Source organism: Mytilus californianus, unplaced genomic scaffold, assembly GCF_021869535.1.
Source record: "Mytilus californianus isolate M0D057914Y unplaced genomic scaffold, xbMytCali1.0.p SCAF_3, whole genome shotgun sequence".
Lineage (NCBI taxonomy): Eukaryota > Metazoa > Mollusca > Bivalvia > Mytilida > Mytilidae > Mytilus > Mytilus californianus.
The window spans coordinates 36,176,866-36,200,136 of record NW_026262679.1 but is presented as its reverse complement, the minus strand read 5'-3'; the positions used below and the strand labels follow the sequence as shown (position 1 = coordinate 36,200,136).

General features: G+C 33.0%; 1 protein-coding gene across 1 annotated transcript; it reads right to left on the bottom strand.

The window, feature by feature from the left end:
* Positions 1-1,540: 1,540 nt before the first annotated feature.
* On the bottom strand, positions 1,541-20,965 carry LOC127734456 (elongation factor 2-like). Its single transcript, XM_052244339.1, has 13 exons — positions 20,855-20,965; positions 19,196-19,410; positions 13,558-13,748; positions 12,706-12,914; positions 11,616-11,960; positions 10,997-11,135; positions 9,830-10,025; positions 9,158-9,416; positions 8,652-8,903; positions 7,532-7,741; positions 5,168-5,350; positions 4,780-4,912; positions 1,541-1,973 (listed from the first exon to the last, which is right to left on the bottom strand). The coding sequence occupies exons 1-13, from the start codon at positions 20,855-20,857 to the stop codon at positions 1,780-1,782; spliced, it is 2,529 nt and encodes an 842-aa protein (XP_052100299.1). The 5' UTR covers positions 20,858-20,965; the 3' UTR covers positions 1,541-1,779.
* Between the last annotated feature and the right edge of the window lie 2,306 nt (positions 20,966-23,271).

The following is a 23,271-nucleotide window of genomic DNA, read 5'->3' as shown; positions in this document are numbered from 1 at the left end:
CCAGATGCATTATTAATAAATGGGGAATGTGTCCATGGGACACAGATGATGCCCCCGTTTGCATATCATATAAAGTTATAAAGGGACTTAACTGAAGAAAAGGTAAGTGACACTACCCAAGTTTCATAACATTTGGTTGAGGCAAACTTAAGTTAAGAGAACGGAGGAATTTTTCTGTTTGTAAAGGGGCATAACTCTAGAACAGTAAAAGTGACACCACCAAAATTCAAACTTGATCTGTGTTTTGTGGTAATAAACATTGTGTATAAGTTTCATAACATTTGGTTGAGGCAAACTAAAGTTGGAGAACGGAACATAAATTCAGCAATTTTTCCATTTGTAAACAGGCATAAGTGACGCCACCAAAATTCAAACTTGATCTGTTTTGTGGTAATAAGCATTGTGAATAAGTTTCTTAACATTTGGTTGAGGCAATCTAAAGTTAGAGAACGGAAACCAACTTTGGGATGTACGTACGAACAAGGGTAAAACTTAATGCCAACTCTGCTACGGCAGGGGCATAAAAACCTTGCAATAATTTATAAATTTACAGTACCAATTCCAATACAATTAGATCTTTGAATATTGTTTTAATCGGTTAAAATATTGATTTTGTGATCAATAAATCAAAACCCAGCTGTTAAGTTTCCACGTTTGAATTGTTTTACATTTGTCATTTCAAGGCCTTTTATAGCTTACTATGTGGTATGGGTTTTTCTAATTGTTGAAGGCTGTATGGTGACCTATAATTGTTAACTTCTACGTCATTTGGTCTCTGATGAAGTCTCATTGGCAATCATACCACAACTTATTATCTTTATATAATGACTTTCTGCATGTCATTGACATGTCATAGACACATCATCACTTGCATTCAGAATTCTACTATTTCAAACGGTTCTTCTTCAGGCAGTAGAGTAGGCCAGATACATCATGCCGGAGTCCCTATCGAGGGTAGAAGTCTTAAAGCTAATGTTTACCAGAAAAAATTGGGAACTTCTTTGAAAACAAACTGCTGAATACTTCCTTCTAAATTTTCTCATATATCATTGACTTTGTGCAGACCTTTTTGTCAATTTAGTTAGTACTGTTAGCATAGAAATGTTACTCCATGGTGATCCAAACATTTTGAATATAGACAATAAAAACAACTTTCTTATTGTACAAGACTATATATTGAAAACTAAAACGATTCACAGAATAATTCTTGTAGGCTCAAATACATGTCAGCCAATGTTAAAAGCAGTTTTCTTCATTAGATGTTTATTTCCATTACTTTTCTTTTGTTAATATATATACATATATATATATGATTGTACATTGATCTGTCCATTGTAATTAATTTTGTCATTCAATAGGAGAGTAATTTGTATAAATGACTTTTCACTGGTTTCCCAATACTTGCATTGTTTTGCTTTACATTTTTATTCATTTGATTTCTGAATAAAATATTGTTTATACTAGAATGCTGAACCATCTTAAAATCCGGAGCGATAACATAGACCCAGCTTGGCTGGATCAAAAATAACACTGAACAACCTTTTTGTCTTCTTTTTCTTAGCTTATTTTATTAAGGATGTTCTTTCTTCCTTTCAGATTTATTATTTCAATCATGTGTATAGCACTAGTTTTTTTCTGTATCCAGCTTGTGTGGTTCACCATAAAAATATAACTTAAAACAGAACCAATAAATAAATAACTTTTTTGCAATCAAGAGTTCAAATAAAATTTTCAATGATCAACTTTACATGATGAAATAGCACTTTTAGATCACTCATTTTACATTTTGTCAAGATAATTGTCAAGGGCGGGGATGCCTTCTTTCATTCCTTTACGTTTTCTTGTAACAGTGACAACTTCTCCTGGTTTAGATGAACTGTCAAATGGATCTCCTGGCATGACTGCCCAATGATCAAACACACACTGTGGGAAGGCTTGGCCACCAGTTGATGATCTCAAGTCCCCTGTAAAACCTGAGGGAAAAAAACAATCAAATTTTATAAAATATGCAGTACAAAGTAAATGAAAGTTTAAAATTTTCAACTGAAATATTTACCATAAAACATACATGTGGCTTACTAGGAATGGTGATATTCAAATGACATACTAATAAACTGTTGACACAGAGATATGTCTCACCTGTTGGCACAAGATTCAGAAAAAGACAATCTGATGGAAAGCAACATTGCAAATTAAATCAGTCACTGGACCATGAACTAGTGGACAGGACCTCAGAATGGTTAACAAACTGAGATGTACAAACAGTAATGTAACTATATAGAAAATATTGTCATTGTAAGTAGTTCCTATCAAACTAACTTAAACAGAAAACTTGACATTTGAAAACTGGTAATTAATTGAAAGTCACTGGACCATAGTAAGGCCAATTAAAATTAATTGACAGATTTTCATCCCTCCCCCTTGTAATTATATTTGCACCTTGCATAAGAATTTTTGTGTTGCATACCAATGCATATGCTTCATTTTATGGGCACTACATCATAGCTAAGAAAGCAAAACAAATTTGATCTTGGTAGTCCAAAGAGGACATTTCTCCACGTTTTTGCTATTTTCTAAAAATAGGTTTCTAAAGCTGCAATGACATGTAGAACAGTGGTTGCCAATCAGAAATATTAATTCAAGAATTTGAATAAACTGTTTCCCTAAGCGCAGCTGAGCCTAAGAGGTCCAACTCTGAACACTTGGGGCAAAAATGGATGATAAAGGTCTGAATTTGGATTGTAATTAAATATTATAGGTTTCGTTTCTGAATAATTGTAGTCAAAGAACTTGAAATTGGTTATATATGAATTGAATTTATATTCAATTAAAGATTTCTTGCTGTTGTGCAATACACAGTGCTGATGCGCAATACTTAGTAAATCTGTTCTCAGACTATAAACAAATAAAGTTCAATTAATTCTCAATGTCATATTAGAAATTTATGAAAATCAAAAGGGAGCTTACATGAATAGATATAAACAATTCACCAAGTTTCATAAGAATTGCTCACAGCATTTTTGAGTTATTGTCTGAAAACTGGAAATCGCCCCTTTTTTTAATGAATAAAACCCAATAACTCAGAAATGTAAAATGTAAAATTTATAAAATTCTAAAGGGAGCTTACATCAATAGATATAAACAATTCACCAAAGTTTCATAAGAACTGCTGAAAGCAATTTTGAGTTTTTGTCTGAAAACTGGAAAATCCCCCTTTTTTTTATGAATAAAACCCTGCAAATGGGAAACAGTAAAATCTAAAATTTATAAAAATAGTAAGGGAGCTCATGTCAATAGATATAAACAATTCACCACAATTTCTTGCAAGTTGGTGAAAGCATTTTTGAGTTGTTGTCCGAAAACTGGAAAATCCCCCTTTTTTTAATGAATAAAACCCAATAACTCAGAACCGTAAAATCTAAAATTTATAAAAAACAAAAGGGAGCTCACGTTAATAGATGTAAACAATTCAAAGTTTTCTGCAAATTGGTTAAAGCGTTTTCGAGTTAATATCTGACATGTTGACGACGGACGGACAACGGTATACCATAATACGTCCCGTAAATGGGCGTATAAAAATAATGTAAAATTCCTTATATATACATGATATAAGCTTATTATTACCCTTGTATATGAACAAAGCGTCAAAAAAGGGTAAATGAAGGAAATAAAAATTAAATAAATAGGGAATGTGTCCGTGTCCATGGGACACAGATGATGCCCCCGCTTGCATATCATAGTTATAAAGGGACATAACTGAAGAACGGTAAAAGTGACACTACCCAAATTCGTTATTGATCTGAGTTTTGTAGTAATAAGTATTGTGTATAAGTTTCATAACATTTGGTTGAGGCAAACTTAAGTTTGAGAATGGAAACGAAAAATTAAGCAATTTTTCCTTTTGTAAAGGGGCATCACTCTAGAACAGTAAATGTGACACCACCAAAAATCAAACGATCTGTATTTTGTGGTAATAAGCATTGTGTATAAGTTTCATAACATTTGGTTGAGGCAAACTAAAGTTAGAGAACGGAAACGAAAAATTCAGCAATTTTTCCATTTGTAAAGGGGCTTAACTCTACAACGGTTTAAGTGGCACCACCAAAATTCAATTTGATCTGTGTTTTGTGGTAATAAGCAAAGAGAGAGAACGGAAACCAACTTTGGGACGTACAGATGGACAAGGGTAAAACTTAATGCCCCCTCCACTACGGCGGGGGCATAAAAATTCTGCATTTTTTATGTTTATAAAGGGGCATAACTCAAGAATGGTACAAGTGACACCACCCATTTTCAAACTCAATTTGTGTTTTGTGGTAATAAGCATTGTGTATAAGTTTCATAACATTTGGTTGAGGCAAACTAAAGTTAGTTAACGGAAACCAGCTTTGGGACGTACGTATGGACGGACAAGGGTAAAACTTAATGCCCCCTCCTCTGCGGCGGGGGCATAAAAAAGTCATTTATGTTGACATTAAAAGACTATTTACCAAACATGGGAAATTTTTTCTTGAAATGCCTTCAATAGTTTTAAGAAGATCCTTTATACACGAGTACACATATATATATATAACATACAGTTTTTGAAATTACAAAGGAAGGTAAAATTCATGTAAATGAAGAGATCAGTATGAACAATTATTCGACAAGGATGCTTCAAGTCATACGGCCTGCATTTAATCATTATCATGGCAGAGTTTAATTCAAGAATGGTCAAGAAAAAGAGACAAGAAAAAAAAATATGCGAGCATCAATAGCTAGGATGAATATGATTCTTACCAAATGATTCATTTACTGGAAGATAAGACTTTACAACAAACTGTGGTGTATTACCAATCTGTTGGTTATCAAATACCTGACCACGACGCTTGTTGAGACAACTGTAAATACCTCCAACTGCCTGTTCTGGACACTGTAAGTAAACAATATCTAAAGTAACACATTTTCTTGGTTTAAACAAAATCATATCATTTCTGAAATTTGTCAGCACACAAGTGAATCTGGAAACAAACAATTTTGGAAATTGACACTAAATGACAAGACTTCTTCAGTTTATGAAATAGGTTAAAAGTCCCCCCCCCCACAACTATTGAAATTTAATATTAAAGACTTGTTTAGGTTTTTATACATCTACCAATATGTTATAAATGATACAAACTACTCATACCTGAATTTCTACAAGGAAAACTGGTTCCATAATTCTGGGTTTTGCGGTCAGCTGACATGCATACAAGACTCTTCTTGTTGTGGGGATGATTTGTCCACCTCCTCTGTGGATGGCATCAGCGTGAAGTGTTACATCATGAATGTTATAACGAACACCTCTTACATTTTCTTCACACAATACACCCTAAAAAATAATGAATGAGCAAATTTTTAATTGATTGTGATAAATTTTGAATCACGCTCATCAACAAAATGCACTTGAGAAAACCGTTTAGTTGGGAAGCCATTTTAAATACAAACACATACATAAAACATTTGAAGTGCAATCAAGTAAGACTGATGCATAGTTTACCAAACACAGGGAAAGTCCTTTAAATTTCAGCCAGGACGATATAATGCAAATAAAAACAAGAGTGCACACACTGAAATGTCTCGCCTTCTTTACTAATCATTGATATTATGTTGATAGTCCTAAATATAAAGCTTTATTACAACTGTCACATAAACTTAACATTAACCAAGTAAACTAAACATTGACTACTGAACCATGAAAATGAGGTCAAGGTCAGATGAACCATTCTAGGCAGGCATGTACAGCTAACAATTCTTCCATACAACAAATATAGTTGACCTATTGCTTATAGTTTAAGAAAAACAGACCAAAACACAAAAACTTAACACTGAGCAATGAACCTTGAAAATGAGGTCAAGGTCAAATAAAACCTGCTTGACTGCCAAATCGATCATAAAATATTTCCATACACCAAATATAGTTGAACTATTGCATATAGTATTAGAAAAAAAGACCAAAACTCAAAAAACTTAACTTTGACCAATGAACCATGAAAATGAGGTCAAGGTCAGATGACACCTGCCCCCTAGACATGTACACCTTACAATCATTCCATACACCAAATATAGTAGACCTATGGCATACAGTATAAGAAAAACAGACCAAAACACAAAAACTTAACTATAACCACTGAACCATGAAAATGAGGTCAAGGTCAGATGACACCTGCCAGTTGGACATGTACACCTTACAGTCCTTCCATACACCGAATATACTAGACCTATTGCTTATAGTATCTGAGATATGGACTTGACCACCAAAACTTAACCTTGTTCATTGATCCATGAAATGAGGTCGAGGTCAAGTGAAAACTGTCTGACGGGCATGAGGAGCTTGCAAGGTACGCACATACCAAATATAGTTGAACTATTGCATATAGTATTAGAAAAAAAGACCAAAACTCAAAATCTTAACTTTGACCACTGAACCATGAAAATGAGGTCAAGGTCAGATGACATCTGCCCACTAGACATGTACACCTTACAATCATTCCATACACCAAATATAGTAGACCTATGGCATACAGTATAAGAAAAACAGACCAAAACACAAAAACTTAACTATAACCACTGAACCATGAAAATGAGGTCAAGGTCAGATGACACCTGCCAGTTGGACATGTACACCTTACAGTCCTTCCATACACCGAATATACTAGACCTATTGCTTATAATATCTGAGATATGGACTTGACCACCAAAACTTAACCTTGTCCACTGATCCATGAAATGAGGTCGAGGTCAAGTGAAAACTGTCTGACGGGCATGAGGACCTTGCAAGGTACGCACATACCAAATATAGTTATCCTATTACTTATAATAAGAGAGAATCTAACAGTACAAAAAATCTTAACTTTTTTTTCAAGTAGTCACTGAACCATGAAAATGAGGTCAAGGACATTGGACATGTGACGGACGGAAACTTCGTAACATGAGGCATCCATATACAAAGTATAAGGCATCCAGACCTTCCACCTTCTAAAATATAAAGCTTTTAAGAAGTTAGCTAACGCCGCCGCCGGATCACTATCCCTATGTCGAGCTTTCTGCGACAAAAGTCGCAGGCTCGACAAAAATGGGGAATGTGTCCATGGGACACAGATGACACTACCCAAATTTGTACTTGATCTGAGTTTTATGGTAATAAGCATTGTGTACAAGTTTCATAACATTTGGTTGAGGCAAACTTAAGTTATAGAACGGATTTCCATTTGTAAAGGGGCATAACTCTAGAACGGTAAAAGTGACGCCACCAAAATTCAAACTTGATCTGTGTTTTGTGGTTATAAGCATTGAGTTTAAGTTTCATAACACTTGGTTGAGGCAAACTAAATACTGGACTTATTGCAGTGGTGATCAACAATCAAACAGTTCTGTAATATCAGTTATTCTTAATCAGGTACAAAAACCTTTATAATGACAGTTTTTAATAATTCCAAATATAAATGAACTTTTATGCTTATATTTGTTCAGCCAACTTCCACACCAACTGTCCTTTAATTTCAGTACATACCTCTTTAGTAGCCCACTGGAATCCAGCAATAGCACTGTCCTTAATTTCATTCAGATACTGTACTCCCTTTGTAACATCCATCAACAGATTAGGACCAGTTCCTTCAGGTCCAAAACACCAGATCTTCCTGGCTTCTCCAACATCAAAGTCAAACTTGTCTGCCATGTACCTTCCTCTCTCTTTAATTTCTTGACGTGGAGCTATGTCACCCTATATCATAAAACTTGTATGTCACGGACAAGATGAAATACTGATCACAGTTATCAATCATTCATAAAGAAAATAATGAGTTGAAAGATTTTTTGCTACATATACACTTGGCCAAATCACAAAATCATAATATTGAACAAATATACTTGACTCTTAACTTATCATCTATGTCTCCCATTATGCAACATTTGTGGCAGGCAAACCAAAAAACTAATGAAATGCTTTACTATATCATGTATATGTGAAATCATATTCAGTATGTAAATAGTAACAAGAGTGTGCACAATGACATATCTCGCCTGCTTTACTGGTTTCTTTGGGAAGGAGGGACTGAGTCCGAGTTGTGCGCTTTTTAGATCTGCTAGTGCCTTCAGCAACGCAGGTCAAAATACAGAACTAAATATCAGATGTGCCATATAAAGATACCCCAAATCAAGTTCCCAAAATTCAGTAATAAGCATGAATTATACATTCACAAAGAAAAGATAGATAAAATTAAAACACTCACTTAATTCCCGACTTTTTTTTTAAAAAACATCTCGAGATTTTTGTCCAATGAATTAAAATAGGCTTGTTGATTGTTCAGTGCTCATCTTAAAATTTGACCAGTTAGATAATTAGAAATTAGACTTGCAAGACTTGTTAATCTTTCACTGCTAGTTAAATTTCCCCAGAAAAATCTTTTTAGCGTAAGTTGCAATATGTAATGGGTGCTGATAATGTAATCAATTCTTGCATAGTCATGCAGTGTATTTAATGGTTCATGAAAAAAATTGTACTGCACTCTCATTGACCAGGATATTCTGTCTATATTGACCACTAAGTCACGGAAATAGTATCATGGTTCAAACTCTAATGCCCACAGGACAATGAGCAAGAACAAGCAATCAATAGCTGCCATGAAACTTACATTGTCTATAGCTTCAGCACACCCTTCTGGTAAAGGAGCTGCTCTCATGAACAACCTATTGTGTTTGTTTGGTGATTTAGAAAGACAAGTCAGACTCGACTCTTCTGAGACTGTTTCTCTGTATGATACAACTGGGTCTGACTTCTTAAGGGGAATACAGGCATGATCTTCCTCCAAGTCCTTTAAGCAAATTTCCAAATGCAACTCTCCAGCTCCAGCAATAATATGTTCTCCAGTTTCTTCAATAATACACTAAAAGTAAATAAATATAAAATAAGAAATTTTATTACAATAAACAAATAAATGGTTATAAACTGCCTCTAAATAGCCTGTGTATGTGAAATGAATTTTCTGTATTTAAATCCTTTGTTCCAATATCCATTACTGTTGAGCATCAATCTTGTATTAAATTTGCATGACAGTGTACATGTACAATGTGTGCCATTTTCAGAAGTGCAACTCTTATTGTTCTGATTAACACCCAAAATTTAATTTCAAATACATACCTGTACCATAGGATCTGATTTTGCTAAACGTTTCAGTCCTTCAACCAATTTTGGCAAATCTGAAGGGTTTTTACATTCAACTGCTACTCTGACTACAGGACTAACACTGAATTTCATTGTTCTAAAGTTGTGAGCTTCTTTGTAGGTGGAGAGAGTTCCAGTTTTAATCAAGTATTGATCTACACCAACCAATCCACATATATTACCACAAGGTACATCTTCAATTGGTTCTGTGTAACGTCCCATCATTAGAATAGTTCTGAAATATTTTTTGGGAAAACAATTTAAATATCAAATACACCACCAAGAATATATCTTTGTACATATACAATATTTATCTAAGTAGGGCTGTTCCATTTAAACATACATGGTAACCTAGGGAAGGCACTTTAAACATGGGGTAACCAATTAGAATTTCACTGACTTTTCCACTATGCAAAAACATAGATGACACACACCCATGGTTGAGATTTGGAAGTGCCTTCCCCGTGTCCCATGTATGTTTTTATGGAACAGCCCTTCATAAGAACTTAAAATAACTGACCTGTAAAAACAAGACCTACTGTATCAGGCACTAGGAAATAAATGACTCATTGCATCAATTAAAAAAAATATTTAAAATTCAAAGCATATATTTAACTTTTTAATATGACCTTTTCAACATTTTCTCACCTCTGAATATTTTTCTCATATAGATCTTCTTTCTTCCCTGGGGTAAAGTTGGGACCCATGATTCTGCATTTGATACCAGTTCCTACTGTACCAGCAAACACACGACCAAAAGCAAAGAATCTACCTTTGTCAGATGTGGGTACCATTTTGGAGATGTACATCATCAGCTCTCCTTTGGGATCACAGGTTTTAATGGCTGAAAAAAATTAAAAAAAATAATCTCTAAATATGTTTATAAGGCAAGATAAATATAGATTCTCTTTCTGTTCTGAGTGGTTACAGACATTTCACCACTTAAGATACTTGAAACATACATTTTCAACATGTGACCCTTCAACTATTCATCGAGTGGAGATATATTGTAAATCACTAGCAATAAGAATGTTTCTAAAAACAGATCGTGTCTAAGACACAGATGCACCAGCCTATATAATAAAGGCAGTAGCATCATTATTTATTTCTGAAGGAAATGATTTATCAAAAGGCGACAAAAGTTAAATTGTTCAAACTCCCATTTAAATCTGTGTTTTGTGGTCCAAAACAAAATTTAGATTTTATGATTTGGCGGAGGCATGCGCATGTTACTGTGAAATTATTGCAATTTTGTTGGCTCTGTCGAGGGGCAGAACACTGAAAAGATAAAAGTTGGATCAGTTAAATTCAAACATATATAAACTCTTCATTTACAGCTAATTTAATGTGTTCGTTTACAGATAGATGATGCCATGCAATGACTAGTAATAACATAGCTCTTAAAAATATCATCTATCAGATTACCTAGGATATACAATGCCCATTTGACAAACCTTTTGAGGAATCAATATTGTTTTAATATCTTCAAAGTATTTATCCCCATAAAATGCCAGTATTGGAATTTATTCACACGATTTTTTTCCAATTCCGCTTATGCACTGATGTATTATCCCCCTGCCCTTTTTAAATCAGGACTCGAACTCTACAATGTACAAGAAATTGGAAACTTTATGTAATGCTATTATTACAACAGGTTTTTTTTCACTTGAAGCAAATCAAATTTCAACAGTATTTAACTTTGAGGAGGAATTATTAAAATACCTATAAAATGTAGTTTTAAAGAAAAAAGTTTAGGGCAAATGGGTTCTGAGTTTGTTTTCTTAAAAAGTTGCAAAGATTTTCTGCCAATTTTACCTGTGGCACAAGGATCGTCTTGTGGACCTTCATACAACATTTCACATCTGTATTTTTGTGCTGTTACAGGGGATGGAAGATGAATGACTATCATCTGTAACAATGCATCACCAGCTGGCAACCATTTCCTCATCACAATCTACAATAAAACAATACCATTAAGGCTCAAATCAAATTTTCCCTAATATTTTGTTGGGAAATAAAATTTCAAAATCATTTAACTTTCTGTTTAATTTTGAAATACACTATAGGTATTCACTAGTTATCTGTGGAGCAAAGGATTACAACGTGTAAACACACAAACCACTATTTGGTTTATACATGTAGGGCATTATTTAAGTATACAAAATGTATACTTTTTACCATAAAATCCACAAAATTGAGCACTAAAATAATAAATCCAGAGTAAATAAAAAAGAAGCCTGCTGTTTGAAGTAACAGAAATATCAGCATTGGGAAAGTTTCTTTTGGTTAAAATATCTAAACCAGCATGTTGACAGCTCAAGTTTATTACTTAGGAAATGAGCACTCCTTTATGCCATTTGTATATATGTTGTCAGGAAATAAAATCATGACCTTGTGTACAACATTGTAATTTAATATCTAATACACAACATACCTTTAGAAGACCCTTTTCTTGGTTATCTTTTTCCTCTGCAGTCAATTTGACACCCATTTTTTCTGCTAGAGCTATTGCTTCTTCTTTTGGCTTCTTCATGCATGTATCAAATACTTGGAAAATGGGAGAAAGACAAAATTTGACGAATCCACGATCACCTGAACTTGGTTCTTTGTCCCATTTCTTTTCTTTATGGTTGTAGAAATTGTCACCCCACAATCTCTTCATTAATTTATCCTCAGCTATGCCAAATTTCTTCGTATACATAGCAGCAAAGTCTTTCAAAGTGAAAGCCCAACCATGTAAACCAGCTCCAAAACCAACAGTTCCCCTTTTAGGATCAACCTGCAATTAAATTCAAACATTCTATTTACTTATTCTTATCTGTATACATCAGTCAAATATATACTGAAACATTTCGACTTCTATAAATTTGTAAAGGGTTCCTCGTCTGCTATTGCTGCTGCATGAGTAAAAGTGCTATATCATGATCTTGAAGAAACTTCTTCTAATTTTCATTAATTCAAGAAGGTACGATAAACTTAATGTAAATTTAATCTCAGACTCTATCAAAATGATAATTGCAATAAAACCAAGTGAATTTATCAGTGAAAAAAAACTTGAAAAATTTTGTATTACACATTATCTCTAAAGTAAGCTTTAGCAAAACTTCCATAACTATGAAGTTAGAACATTAACATAACATTACACTAGATATGGAAGATGTCCCCCTCTGCTCTGCCATATGCATGAGTATAGTTCCACATACTTAAGATTTGACAAGCAGTGATGTTGAAGTACAACTTAAAATTGTTGTGCTGTCTGTAAGACATAAATGATACACCCGCCTGACCGTAAGAAATTATAAATCAAACACTAATGTAAGATGAGGTCATAAATCGCAACAATTTGATTCAGGTCAAATATTTTTTGCTTAACATTAAATGACTTGTTCCAAGTTGTTTTTTTGTTTTAAAATAAAGGGAGACAACCAATGAAACATACAAATTTATACGTCTACGAGTCAAAAGCAAAATTAAGACAATTTTTATGTCTGAGCTCTGACTGATTAACCAATCTATCAACATACCGCTAAATCACCCATGGGATTTCCTTCTACGTCATATGTTGCAATAATGACATTAATGTTTTCAATAATTCTTTGAAAAGTTTGATACAGAGGTTCAGCTTCAATCTGAAGTGTCAACAAAGCCAAGTCCATCTTGTTCATGAACAGAACTGGTTTAATTCTTTCTCCAATAGCTTGTCTAAGTACGGTTTCAGTCTGTACACATACACCTGAAATAAGATATGGATTAAATAATCATGACCATTACTCAATTGAGTCGGGAATGGGGATGAAAGTGAAATAATTCAGGATGACCCACATTGTACTTGACTATAACATTACCTCGGAAAGTTTAACATATATATATCAACCCTACCTAAATGTAATTTTAAGGGTCTTCAGCCAGTCACTGAAGCTAACCTTGTTAGACCTGAATGCTGACCTATACCTCAATTGATTGTATGAATGAAAGCAAATGCCAGGTATATGTGAATGTCACAGCAACCAAACCAGACAAATAGCTAAGAATAAAGAGGGCAGCATACATGTACAGCTGTCTTTACAAAGAGTTTAGACAGGTTTATAACATTTGTTTACTACAAGCACAAGTGTTGATACAAACATGCAAAAACAAAAAAGAGATCTCTAACAAAAAAGTACCATCATTCCAGAAAAATAACAATGAAATGTGATGAGGAAATTAAATACTAATTGCCCTCACAAATGGGAAATGGCTGTGAAGTCTCATCAATCTAACAAAACCGCTATACACACAATCAGAACTTTAGTGTAAACTTTAACCAATGGCAGTGGAGAAGCAATATTGGCTTTTATGACTATTTAGTTCCATAAATGATGATCATACACACTTACCAGAAACACAATCTACAACAACAAGAGCACCATCAGTTACTCTTAAAGCTGCTGTTACTTCAGATGAGAAATCAACGTGGCCAGGAGAATCAATCAGATTGATCAAGAAATCATTTCTGTTGTCAGGATCTTTTTGCTGGGTAATGTACTGCAAATCACTTTTTTTCAGTTCATAGTAAAGTGAAATTGCGCTGCAAATCAAACAGATTAATATTCATTTAATATTTCCCGTTGATCTACATATTTTCATAGCTAAAATTTAATAAAATGCTTCGCTGGGCGCAGCTTGATACGACCGCAGAGGTCGAACCCTGAACAGTTGGGGCAAGTATAGACACAACATTCAAGCTTGATACAGCTCTGAATTTGGATTGTGATTAAATATTTGACACAGCATAGGTTTCTGACACAGAAAGAATGTGGTCTAAGAACTGGAATTTTTTTAATTTACCTATTATGGTCCAATGTCCAAAATCAAAATACATGGTTAGATTCAGCATATCAAAGAACCCCATATATTCAATTTTTGTTGAAATCAAACAAAGTTTAATTTTGGACCCCAACTTGGACAAACTTGAAAACTGGTCCCATAATCAAAAATCTAAACACATGTTTAGATTCAGCATATCAAAGTACCCCAAGAATTCAATTTTTGTTAAAATCAAACTAAGTTTAATTTTGGACCCTTTGGACCTTAATGTAGACCAATTTAAAAAACGGGACCCAAAATTAAAAATCTAAATACACGGTTAGATTTGGCATATCAAAGAACCCCAATAATTCAATTTTTGATGAAATCACAAAGTTTAATTTTGGACCCTTTTGACCTCAATATGAACCAATTTGATAGCAGGCACACAAAATAAAAAATCTAAATACATGGTAAGATTCAGCATATCAAAGAACCCCATATATTCAATTTTTGTTGAAATCAAACAAAGTTTAATTTTGGACCCCAATTTGGACCAACTTGAAAACTGGGCCAAAAATCTAAATACATGTTTAGATTCAGCATATCAAAGAACCCCATATATTCAATTTTTGTTGAAATCAAACAAAGTTTAATTTTGGACCCCAACTTGGACCAACTTGAAAACTGGTCCCATAATCAAAAATCTAAACACATGTTTAGATTCAACATATCAAAGAACCCCAAAAATTCAATTTTTGTTAAAATCAAACTAAGTTTAATTTTGGACCCTTTGGACCTTAATGTAGACCAATTTAAAAACGGGACTAAAAATTAAAAATCTAAATACACGGTTAGATTTGGCATATCAAAGAACCCCAATAATTAAATTTTTAATGAAATCAAACAAAGTTTAATTTTGGACCCTTTTGACCTCAATATGAACCAATTTGATAGCGGGCCCACAAATAAAAAATCTAAATACATGGTAAGATTCAGCATATCAAAGAACCCCATATATTCAATTTTTGTTGAAATCAAACAAAGTTTAATTTTGGACCCCAATTTGGACCAACTTGAAAACTGGGCCAAAAATCTAAAAACATGTTTAGATTCAGCATATCAAAGAACCCCATATATTCAATTTTTGTTGAAATCAAACAAAGTTTAATTTTGGACCCCAACTTGGACCAACTTGAAAACTGGTCCCATAATCAAAAATCTAAACACATGTTTAGATTCAACATATCAAAGAACCCCAAAAATTCAATTTTTGTTAAAATCAAACTAAGTTTAATTTTGGACCCTTTGGACCTTAATGTAGACCAATTTAAAAACGGGACCCAAAATTAAAAATCTAAATACACGGTTAGATTTGGCATATCAAAGAACCCCAATAATTAAATTTTTAATGAAATCAAACAAAGTTTAATTTTGGACCCTTTTGACCTCAATATGAACCAATTTGATAGCGGGCCCACAAATAAAAAATCTAAATACATGGTAAGATTCAGCATATCAAAGAACCCCATATATTCAATTTTTGTTGAAATCAAACAAAGTTTAATTTTGGACCCCAATTTGGACCAACTTGAAAACTGGGCCAAAAATCTAAAATCTAAATACATGTTTAGATTCAGCATATCAAAGAACCCCATATATTCAATTTTTGTTGAAATCAAACAAAGTTTAATTTTGGACCCCAACTTGGATCAACTTGAAACCTGGGCCCATAATCAAAAATCTAAACACATGTTTAGATTCAGCATATCAAAGAACCCCAAGAATTCAATTTTTGTTAAAATCAAACTAAGTTTAATTTTGGACCCTTTGGACCTTAATGTAGACCAATTTAAAAACGGGACCCAAAATTAAAAATCGAAATACACGGTTAGATTTGGCACATCAAAGAACCCCAATAATTCAATTTTTGATGAATCAAACAAAGTTTAATTTTGGACCCTTTTGACCTCAATATGAACCAATTTGATAGCGGGTCCACAAATAAAAAATCTAAATACATGGTTAGATTCAGCATATCAAAGAACCCCAAGAATTCAATTTTTGATGAAATCAAACAAAGTTTAATTTTGGACCCTTTTGACCTCAATGTGGACAAAGTTGATAACGGGGCCCAAAAATCAAAAATCTAAATACATGGTTAGATTCAGCATATCAAAGAACCCCATATATTCAATTTTTGTTGAAATCAAATAAAGTTTAATTTTGGACCCCGATTTGGACCAACTTGAAAACTGGGCCCATAATCAAAAATCTAAATACATGTTTAGATTCAGCATATCAAAGTACCCTAAAAATTCAATTTTTGTTAAAATCAAACTAACTTTAATTTTGGACCCTTTTGACCTTAATGTAGACCAATTTGAAAACGGAACCAAAAATTAAGAATCTAAATACACGGTTAGATTCGGCATATCAAAGAACCCCAATAATTCAATTTTTGATGAAATCAAACAAAGTTAAATTTTGGACCCTTTGGACCTCAATGTGGACCAATTTAAAAACGGGGCCAAAAATCCAAAAACTTAATACACGGTTAGATTCAGCATATTAAAGAACCCCAAGAATTCAAGAATAAAACCCCATTGAAATTGATCAAGAAATAAGCAATTTATACGAAGTATCTTCTTTTGCACAATACTGTGCAATTGAATATTTCTTACTATTGTGCAATACTGTACAATTGACAATTTCTTGCTATTGCGCAATATTGTGCTATTGGATATTTCTTGCTATTGCGCAATACTGTGCAATTGAAGATTTCTTGCTATTGTGCAATTGAAGATTTCTTGCAATTGTGCAATACTGTGCAATTGAAAATTTCTTGCTATTGCACAATACTTATTATATAATAATTTACACATCCTGTTTGGTGTGTATCTCCTACCATATCATTATTATTTGCTTTTAAATATTAATCAGAAATAACCAACTTAAAATGGAAAATTTTAAAAGAAAAAAAAAAGGAAAAAAAGAAAAAAAAAGAAGAAAAAAAATCCCCCCCCCAAATTTTTTGAACCCCCTTATGATTCATCACCCCCAAACTCAATCCAAGCCTTCCCTTTGTGGTATGGTACCTTGCAGTACAATTTCAGAGGGATCCATACACTTGAACACAAGTTATTGTCTGGAAACTAGAAAAATGCTTATTTTTGGCCCCCAATTCCTAAACGTTTAGGGCAATTACCCCCAAACTCAATTCCAGCTTTCCCTTTGTGATATGGAACCTTGTAGTACAATTTCAGAAATATCCAAACACTTACACACAAGTTATTGTCATGAAACTAGAAAAATGCTTGTTTTTTGGCCCCTAATTCCTAAAATTTTGAGGCAATTACCCCCAAAATCAATTACAGCCTTCCCTTTGTGATATGGAACCTTGTGGTACAATGTCAGAGAGATCCATACACTTACACACAAGTTATTGTCTGAAAGTTACAAAAATGCTTATTTTTGGCCCCTTTTTGGCACCTAATTCCTTAACTGTTGGTACCATAACCCCCAAAATCAATCCCCACCTTCCTTTCGTGGTATTGAACCTTATGGTAAAATTTCATGGAGATCCATTCACTTAAACTAAAGTTAGAGTGCGAAAACCAATGTGTCTTCGGACGACGCCAGACGACGACGACGACGCCAACGTCATACCAATATACGACCAAAAAATTTTCAATTTTTGCGGTCGTATAAAAATTACAAAAGAGTGCTTTATTTATGAAGGAGCCAATCTTTTACGGATTTTTAGTATAATAAAAGTTTTTTTTTGTGAGGAATGTAAAGTCTGAATAAGTTCAGAAGATATTATCTATAAAAAAAATTTGGGGACTTTTCTGTTTCATGGAGGATTATATACCCAAGATTTGTAAAAATCAAATAAATGGCAAAAGAGATATTGCCCGGAAACCCATCTTTCCACAAAATTTCAGTCTACCTTTAGGCACTTTGACCTACTGATCCAAAAATAAGTGGGGGTCTCGTTTTTTTTAAAGGACAATTTAATGCTTTTTCCACATGCACATCTAGACTTAATTCATTTATACTGAACAAAAAATTGAACCCTTTTTTTTCAACAGAAAGTTTTCAACATTAAACACATTGTTTAACAATTAAAAGCCAGAAAACAATATGAATATTTTAGCCGCTTATAGAGTACATTCCATACTTTTACAAACCTATATCCCATTATATATTGAAGGTTTCTCTGAAAGTTTATGTAGTTAGGTGAAATTAAAAAAAAAATGACTTTAAATTTGATACTATAAGTTAGAAGAGCAAAAGTAAAGGAACAAAATAAGCTAAAAATATTGATAGGTTTATATAGAAATTTTATTTTTAAATAAATTGGGAATGTGTCCATTGGACACAGATGATGCCCCTGCTTACATATAACGTTATAAAGGGACATAACTCAAGAACTGTAAAAGTGACGCCACCCAAATTTGTACTTGATCTGAGTTTTGTGGTAATAAGCATTGCTTATAAGTTTCATAACATTTGGTTGAGGCAACTAAAGTTAGAGAACAGAAACAAATATTTCAGCATTTTTTTCATTTGTAAAGGGCACAACTCTAAAACAGTAAAAGTGACGCCACCAATCTTCAAACTTGGTCTGTGTTTGTGGTAATAAGCATTGTGTAGAAGTTTCATAACATTTGGTTGAGGCAATTAAAGTTAAGAGAACGGAAACGAAAATTTCAGCAATTTTTCCATTTGTAAAGGGGCATAACTCTAGAACGGTAAAAGTGACGCCACCAAAATTCAAACTTGATCTGTGTTTTGTGGTAATAAGCATTGTGTATAAGTTTCATAACATTTGGTTGAGGCAAACTAAAGTTGGAGAACTGAAACCAATTTTGGGACGTACAGACGGACAAAGGTAAAACTTAATACCCCCTCCGCTACGACAGGAGCATAAAAGTGGCAGGAAATGCTGACTCAGACTTTTACCTTATATTTAGCATTGGCATTATTTGAGTTTCAAAATGTCAGAAAAAAAATCTAGAATCTGCTTAAATTTTGGTAATGACCTTTTTATTAAAGTCTTCTATGAAAAAAAGTGGGTGATATGGAGCAAAACATTTTACCCTGTATCGTAGGAAAATGAACATTTGACAAAAATTCATAAACCTGACCAAAGTACATAAATTTATGCTACAATTATCATCGCCCCCACCCCCGATTCAATTTTTTTTTGATGAAGTTATTTACGTTGATTTAATGGTGATACATCTTTCTTGTTCATCTTTCCTGGTATCTGTGAATCTTGTTTCACCTGCTCTAGAAGAGGCAATAATACCAGCTTTGCTTACAAGGGAATCTGTCAGTGTGGATTTGCCATGGTCTACGTGAGCAATGACAGACATGTTTCTTATGTTATTTTTCCGATCCATGATCTCACGGATCTGATCTACGGTAAAGTTCACCTGAAAAGAAATTCAATTTAAACTTTGTGAAACTTGGTAACAGGAGTTTTAGTATATGTACAATATATACTATAAAGTTTAAAACAAGCAATATTTAAGTTAGTACTAAAACTTAGCATTTTTCTAAAACTGAGTTTATACTGTTCAAAAGTTACTCATCTGAACAACAGAATATTTAAATTAGCTGTATATTTCTTCAACATTCAAGTCAACTAATGTGTGGTCGTATTCACACGAATTTACAAGTATTAACCTTCATACAAGTTATCAACATTGCAGATTGATGTTTTAACACAACATTCAGCACTATTGTGCTATTTCGTGCATTCAGTTTTTATTGGTAGAGGAAGAGAGGAGAGAACCACCGACCTTCAGTAAACTGACAATCCTAGTTGTTTAAGATTGGAGTCGAGCGCACCTGCCACATGCAGGATTCAAACTCGCAACCTCAGAGTTGACAGGCTAGTGATACAGTAGTCCGACTACGAAGACCACTGTTCCACCGATGCCCCTTCAATATTGCAGAGATCTAGATGCATACAGAATTTCCAACAAATAATTGCAAATATTCAGATTATCTGTCTTTAACCATCAAATTAAAACAATCAACTAGAAATAAGTAACTAGATCTCTGTAGTCAATTCCAAATGTCCAATATTGTGAAATAACCCAGTGCATGTCCATTAGCAATTTAAGACTGTTTAACCTTTTACATTTGTAGCTGAGCTCGGTACTTGTTAGATTATGAAAGTTTTCAAAACAAAGTAACTATAAAGAATACTAGTTTCAAACTTGAATACTAATATAACATATATATTAAAGGATTCCATAAATTTAAATAAATAACAATAGGGTCAAAAAATCAAGTTTGATGATGTATTCTGGAATTCTCTCCACAAGTAACTGAAAGTATAAAAGTGACCGGTCACGAATTTCGTCTTTGGTACACATGTATACATTTGTACATTCAAAAAGTTTGATCTAATTTTATAAGAATGACAACAAGAAAGTTTTTGATATAATTTCATTCAAATTAAATCTTTAACAAATCATATATTATCGCACATATTTTTTTTGCGTATATTGCATAACTGACCATATTCGAACCGGCAAAGTTCAACATGTGGTATTTGACAGATTTAATTCAGCATTTGTTATTGTTTGATTTTACAATTATAAACTCTGATGACAAAGTTATACAAGCATCAAAATATTAAAATTGTATCAATTCTTCTTTAATATGTTTATAAATGATTCAAAATTATTAATTTCGACGTCACAAAATCGACATACGTCATTACATAGGAATGGTGAAATGTCTGGTGCACTTAAAAAGTTGTTTTATTCAAAGAACGTTAAAAAGTGGTTCGCTACATTGTACCAAATACAAGAAAAATATCTGAAGAACACATTAAACTATAATCTGATACTCGATGTTTCTTACCATTTTGGATCGAGTCTTGGTAGACGAGCACTATAAGTTTCACTGCTGTCTCCAATGGATGACTCGACGGAAGAGGATGTGTGGGAAATCACGTGATAAAATTTCTAAAATATCTTTAAATGTAATCGAGTTATGTCCCTTAGAACACAATTATAAAAAAAAAATCTGTGTATAGTCACGGCTGTCATTCGGTATATCGAGAAAAATTATCGTGAAAGAATAGGTGACGGTGGTCAAGTATTGCGATTGGATTGGATCGTGAAAGATCTGGTATAGGATCGTGAAGGAAATCTTATCGAGAAAACACATGCAACGTCAGAAAATAATCTAATGGTAATCAATTATAATGACAAATATTTGAAAAAATAAAACTGTCTGTCAAAATGGTTCAACATTAAGATCAGTATCCGAGAAAAATTAAGGCTTAAAAGTTCACCGTTTTTACAAAACTACAAAAGGCAGATTGCTCGTTGAAATTATGAGAAATAAAAATGTAAACAAACATTTATATATTATGGTTGACAATCCAATAGAAGCAACTATAATTTTAAATAACAATTTAGATAAGATTTATAATTGGTCAAATTAAGAAATGGCTTGTGAATTTTAATGCCCAAAAGACTGAAAGTATGATAATTTCAAAAAAATAAAAGGACCCTTTCATCCTCCATTAAATATGAATACCCCGGCAAGAGCTACAAATAGTAAGTAAACACAAACATCTGTAGGTGTCTTTTTTTCTAACAACGAATCCTGGAACGACCATATTGAATATATAATTTCTAAATCTTACAAAAGAATAAATATAATGAGAAAATTGAAAAATGTTCTTGATAGGTTAACACTTTAAAAAATTTACATATCATTTGTTCGCCCAATTCTAGAATATGCCGATGTCGTTTGGGACTCTCAAAATCAGAATTTGATTACGAAACTTGAAAATATCCATCTTGACGCAGCGCGTATCGTCACGGGGGTACTAAACTTACCAATATTAATAATTTTATGTGGAAACCGTCGACGGGATAAATTATCTGATAGACGACGCAACCATAAACTAATTCTTTATCACAAAATTTTGAATAATAAAACTCCAGAGTATTTAAGAGACTTAATTAATGCCCGATCCAGTAGGAAGTAGACATGATCATTATACAAGATAAAGAAATAATATTACACAACTCAACACACGGACCCGTTTATGTTCTGAATATTTTATCCCAGCAACAACAAGACTATGGAACACTCTTAACTTAAACACAAGAAAATGAGAATCTCTACCATTATTAAAAAAAACAAATTCGTACACAAAATAGTAAGGTCCCAATGTATTATTATGTAGGATGTTGTCTTGGTCAAATTCTTCATGCTCGCTTAAGAATGGATTCAAGTTCATTGAATTCTCACCTTTCCTTCGCAATTTAGTAGACTCCCCAAACTGTCGTTGTGGTGATGTAGAAACAAATTCTCACTTCCTGTTATCCTGTCCCATATGCACTGATTTAAGACATGAACTATTAGCTTCTGTTTCAGTTCTTCCTGTCCAAGTTGACACACTTTTGATTTTTGGATCAATGGTACTCTCAGATGAGCAAAATAGTCATTTATTTAGTTTGGTGCAGAAATATATTATCAAAAGCAAACGTTTTAACCCTTGATGTTACTGCTTCATCATTCAATAGGAACCCAAGCATTTCATACTGTATACATTACAAAAAATCATGTTTATTTTTTTTTTCTCTATTGTATTTTCGACCTTTTTCATATTTATATATTTATTACAGAGCATGCCAGTATTTATATTTATGTATTGTTCAATAAGTGTATTATTTGTGTAATGGGAGACAGATTTGTAAAGCAAATTTGCTTGGTTCTGAATCCTTAATATTTATTTCAATTGTATCATATCGTTTTGATTTATCTTAATAAATATTGTTTAAACTAAACAAACATTTTTTTTCAAATTTTTAATGCATTAACTACTTTTCATTTAAAAATATCGTTCAATATTACTGTTCAAAATATTTCTTTAAGTTATTTTGATTTAGTTTATGGAAAATTGAAATATTTGTAAAAATTTGATATTTCGGATCGTGAAAGATCAGGTACCGCATTTTGATTGTGAAAAGGATCGTGAAAGATATGTTTCTGCTTAATTATTCGTTATTGCAAAAATCCACGAAAACGATCAAATCTTTCTTGAAACAAATGAAAATTTATATTTGTAATTGGCATAAACAAAGATTGGAATTGCATGAATTATTCCGGTTCACTTTTGTTTGTAAATAGGACTATGATGGTTCAATTCCATTAAATCTGATTATTTGATAATACCACACCGACTAGTTTTCTTATAACAATATACAAATGTAAGTTCGTCTGTTAGTCCTGAATACGTTTTATGTCGTTTGAAGAAA

Excerpts from the sequence above, each read along its gene's own strand:
- LOC127734456 (XM_052244339.1), bottom strand. Across the intron at positions 5,351-7,531 it reads TCCAGTGGGCTACTAAAGAG|GGTGTATTGTGTGAAGAAAA; the intron begins GTATGTACTGAA and ends ATTATTTTTTAG. Across the intron at positions 4,913-5,167 it reads TTTTCCTTGTAGAAATTCAG|TGTCCAGAACAGGCAGTTGG; the intron begins GTATGAGTAGTT and ends GTTTACTTACAG.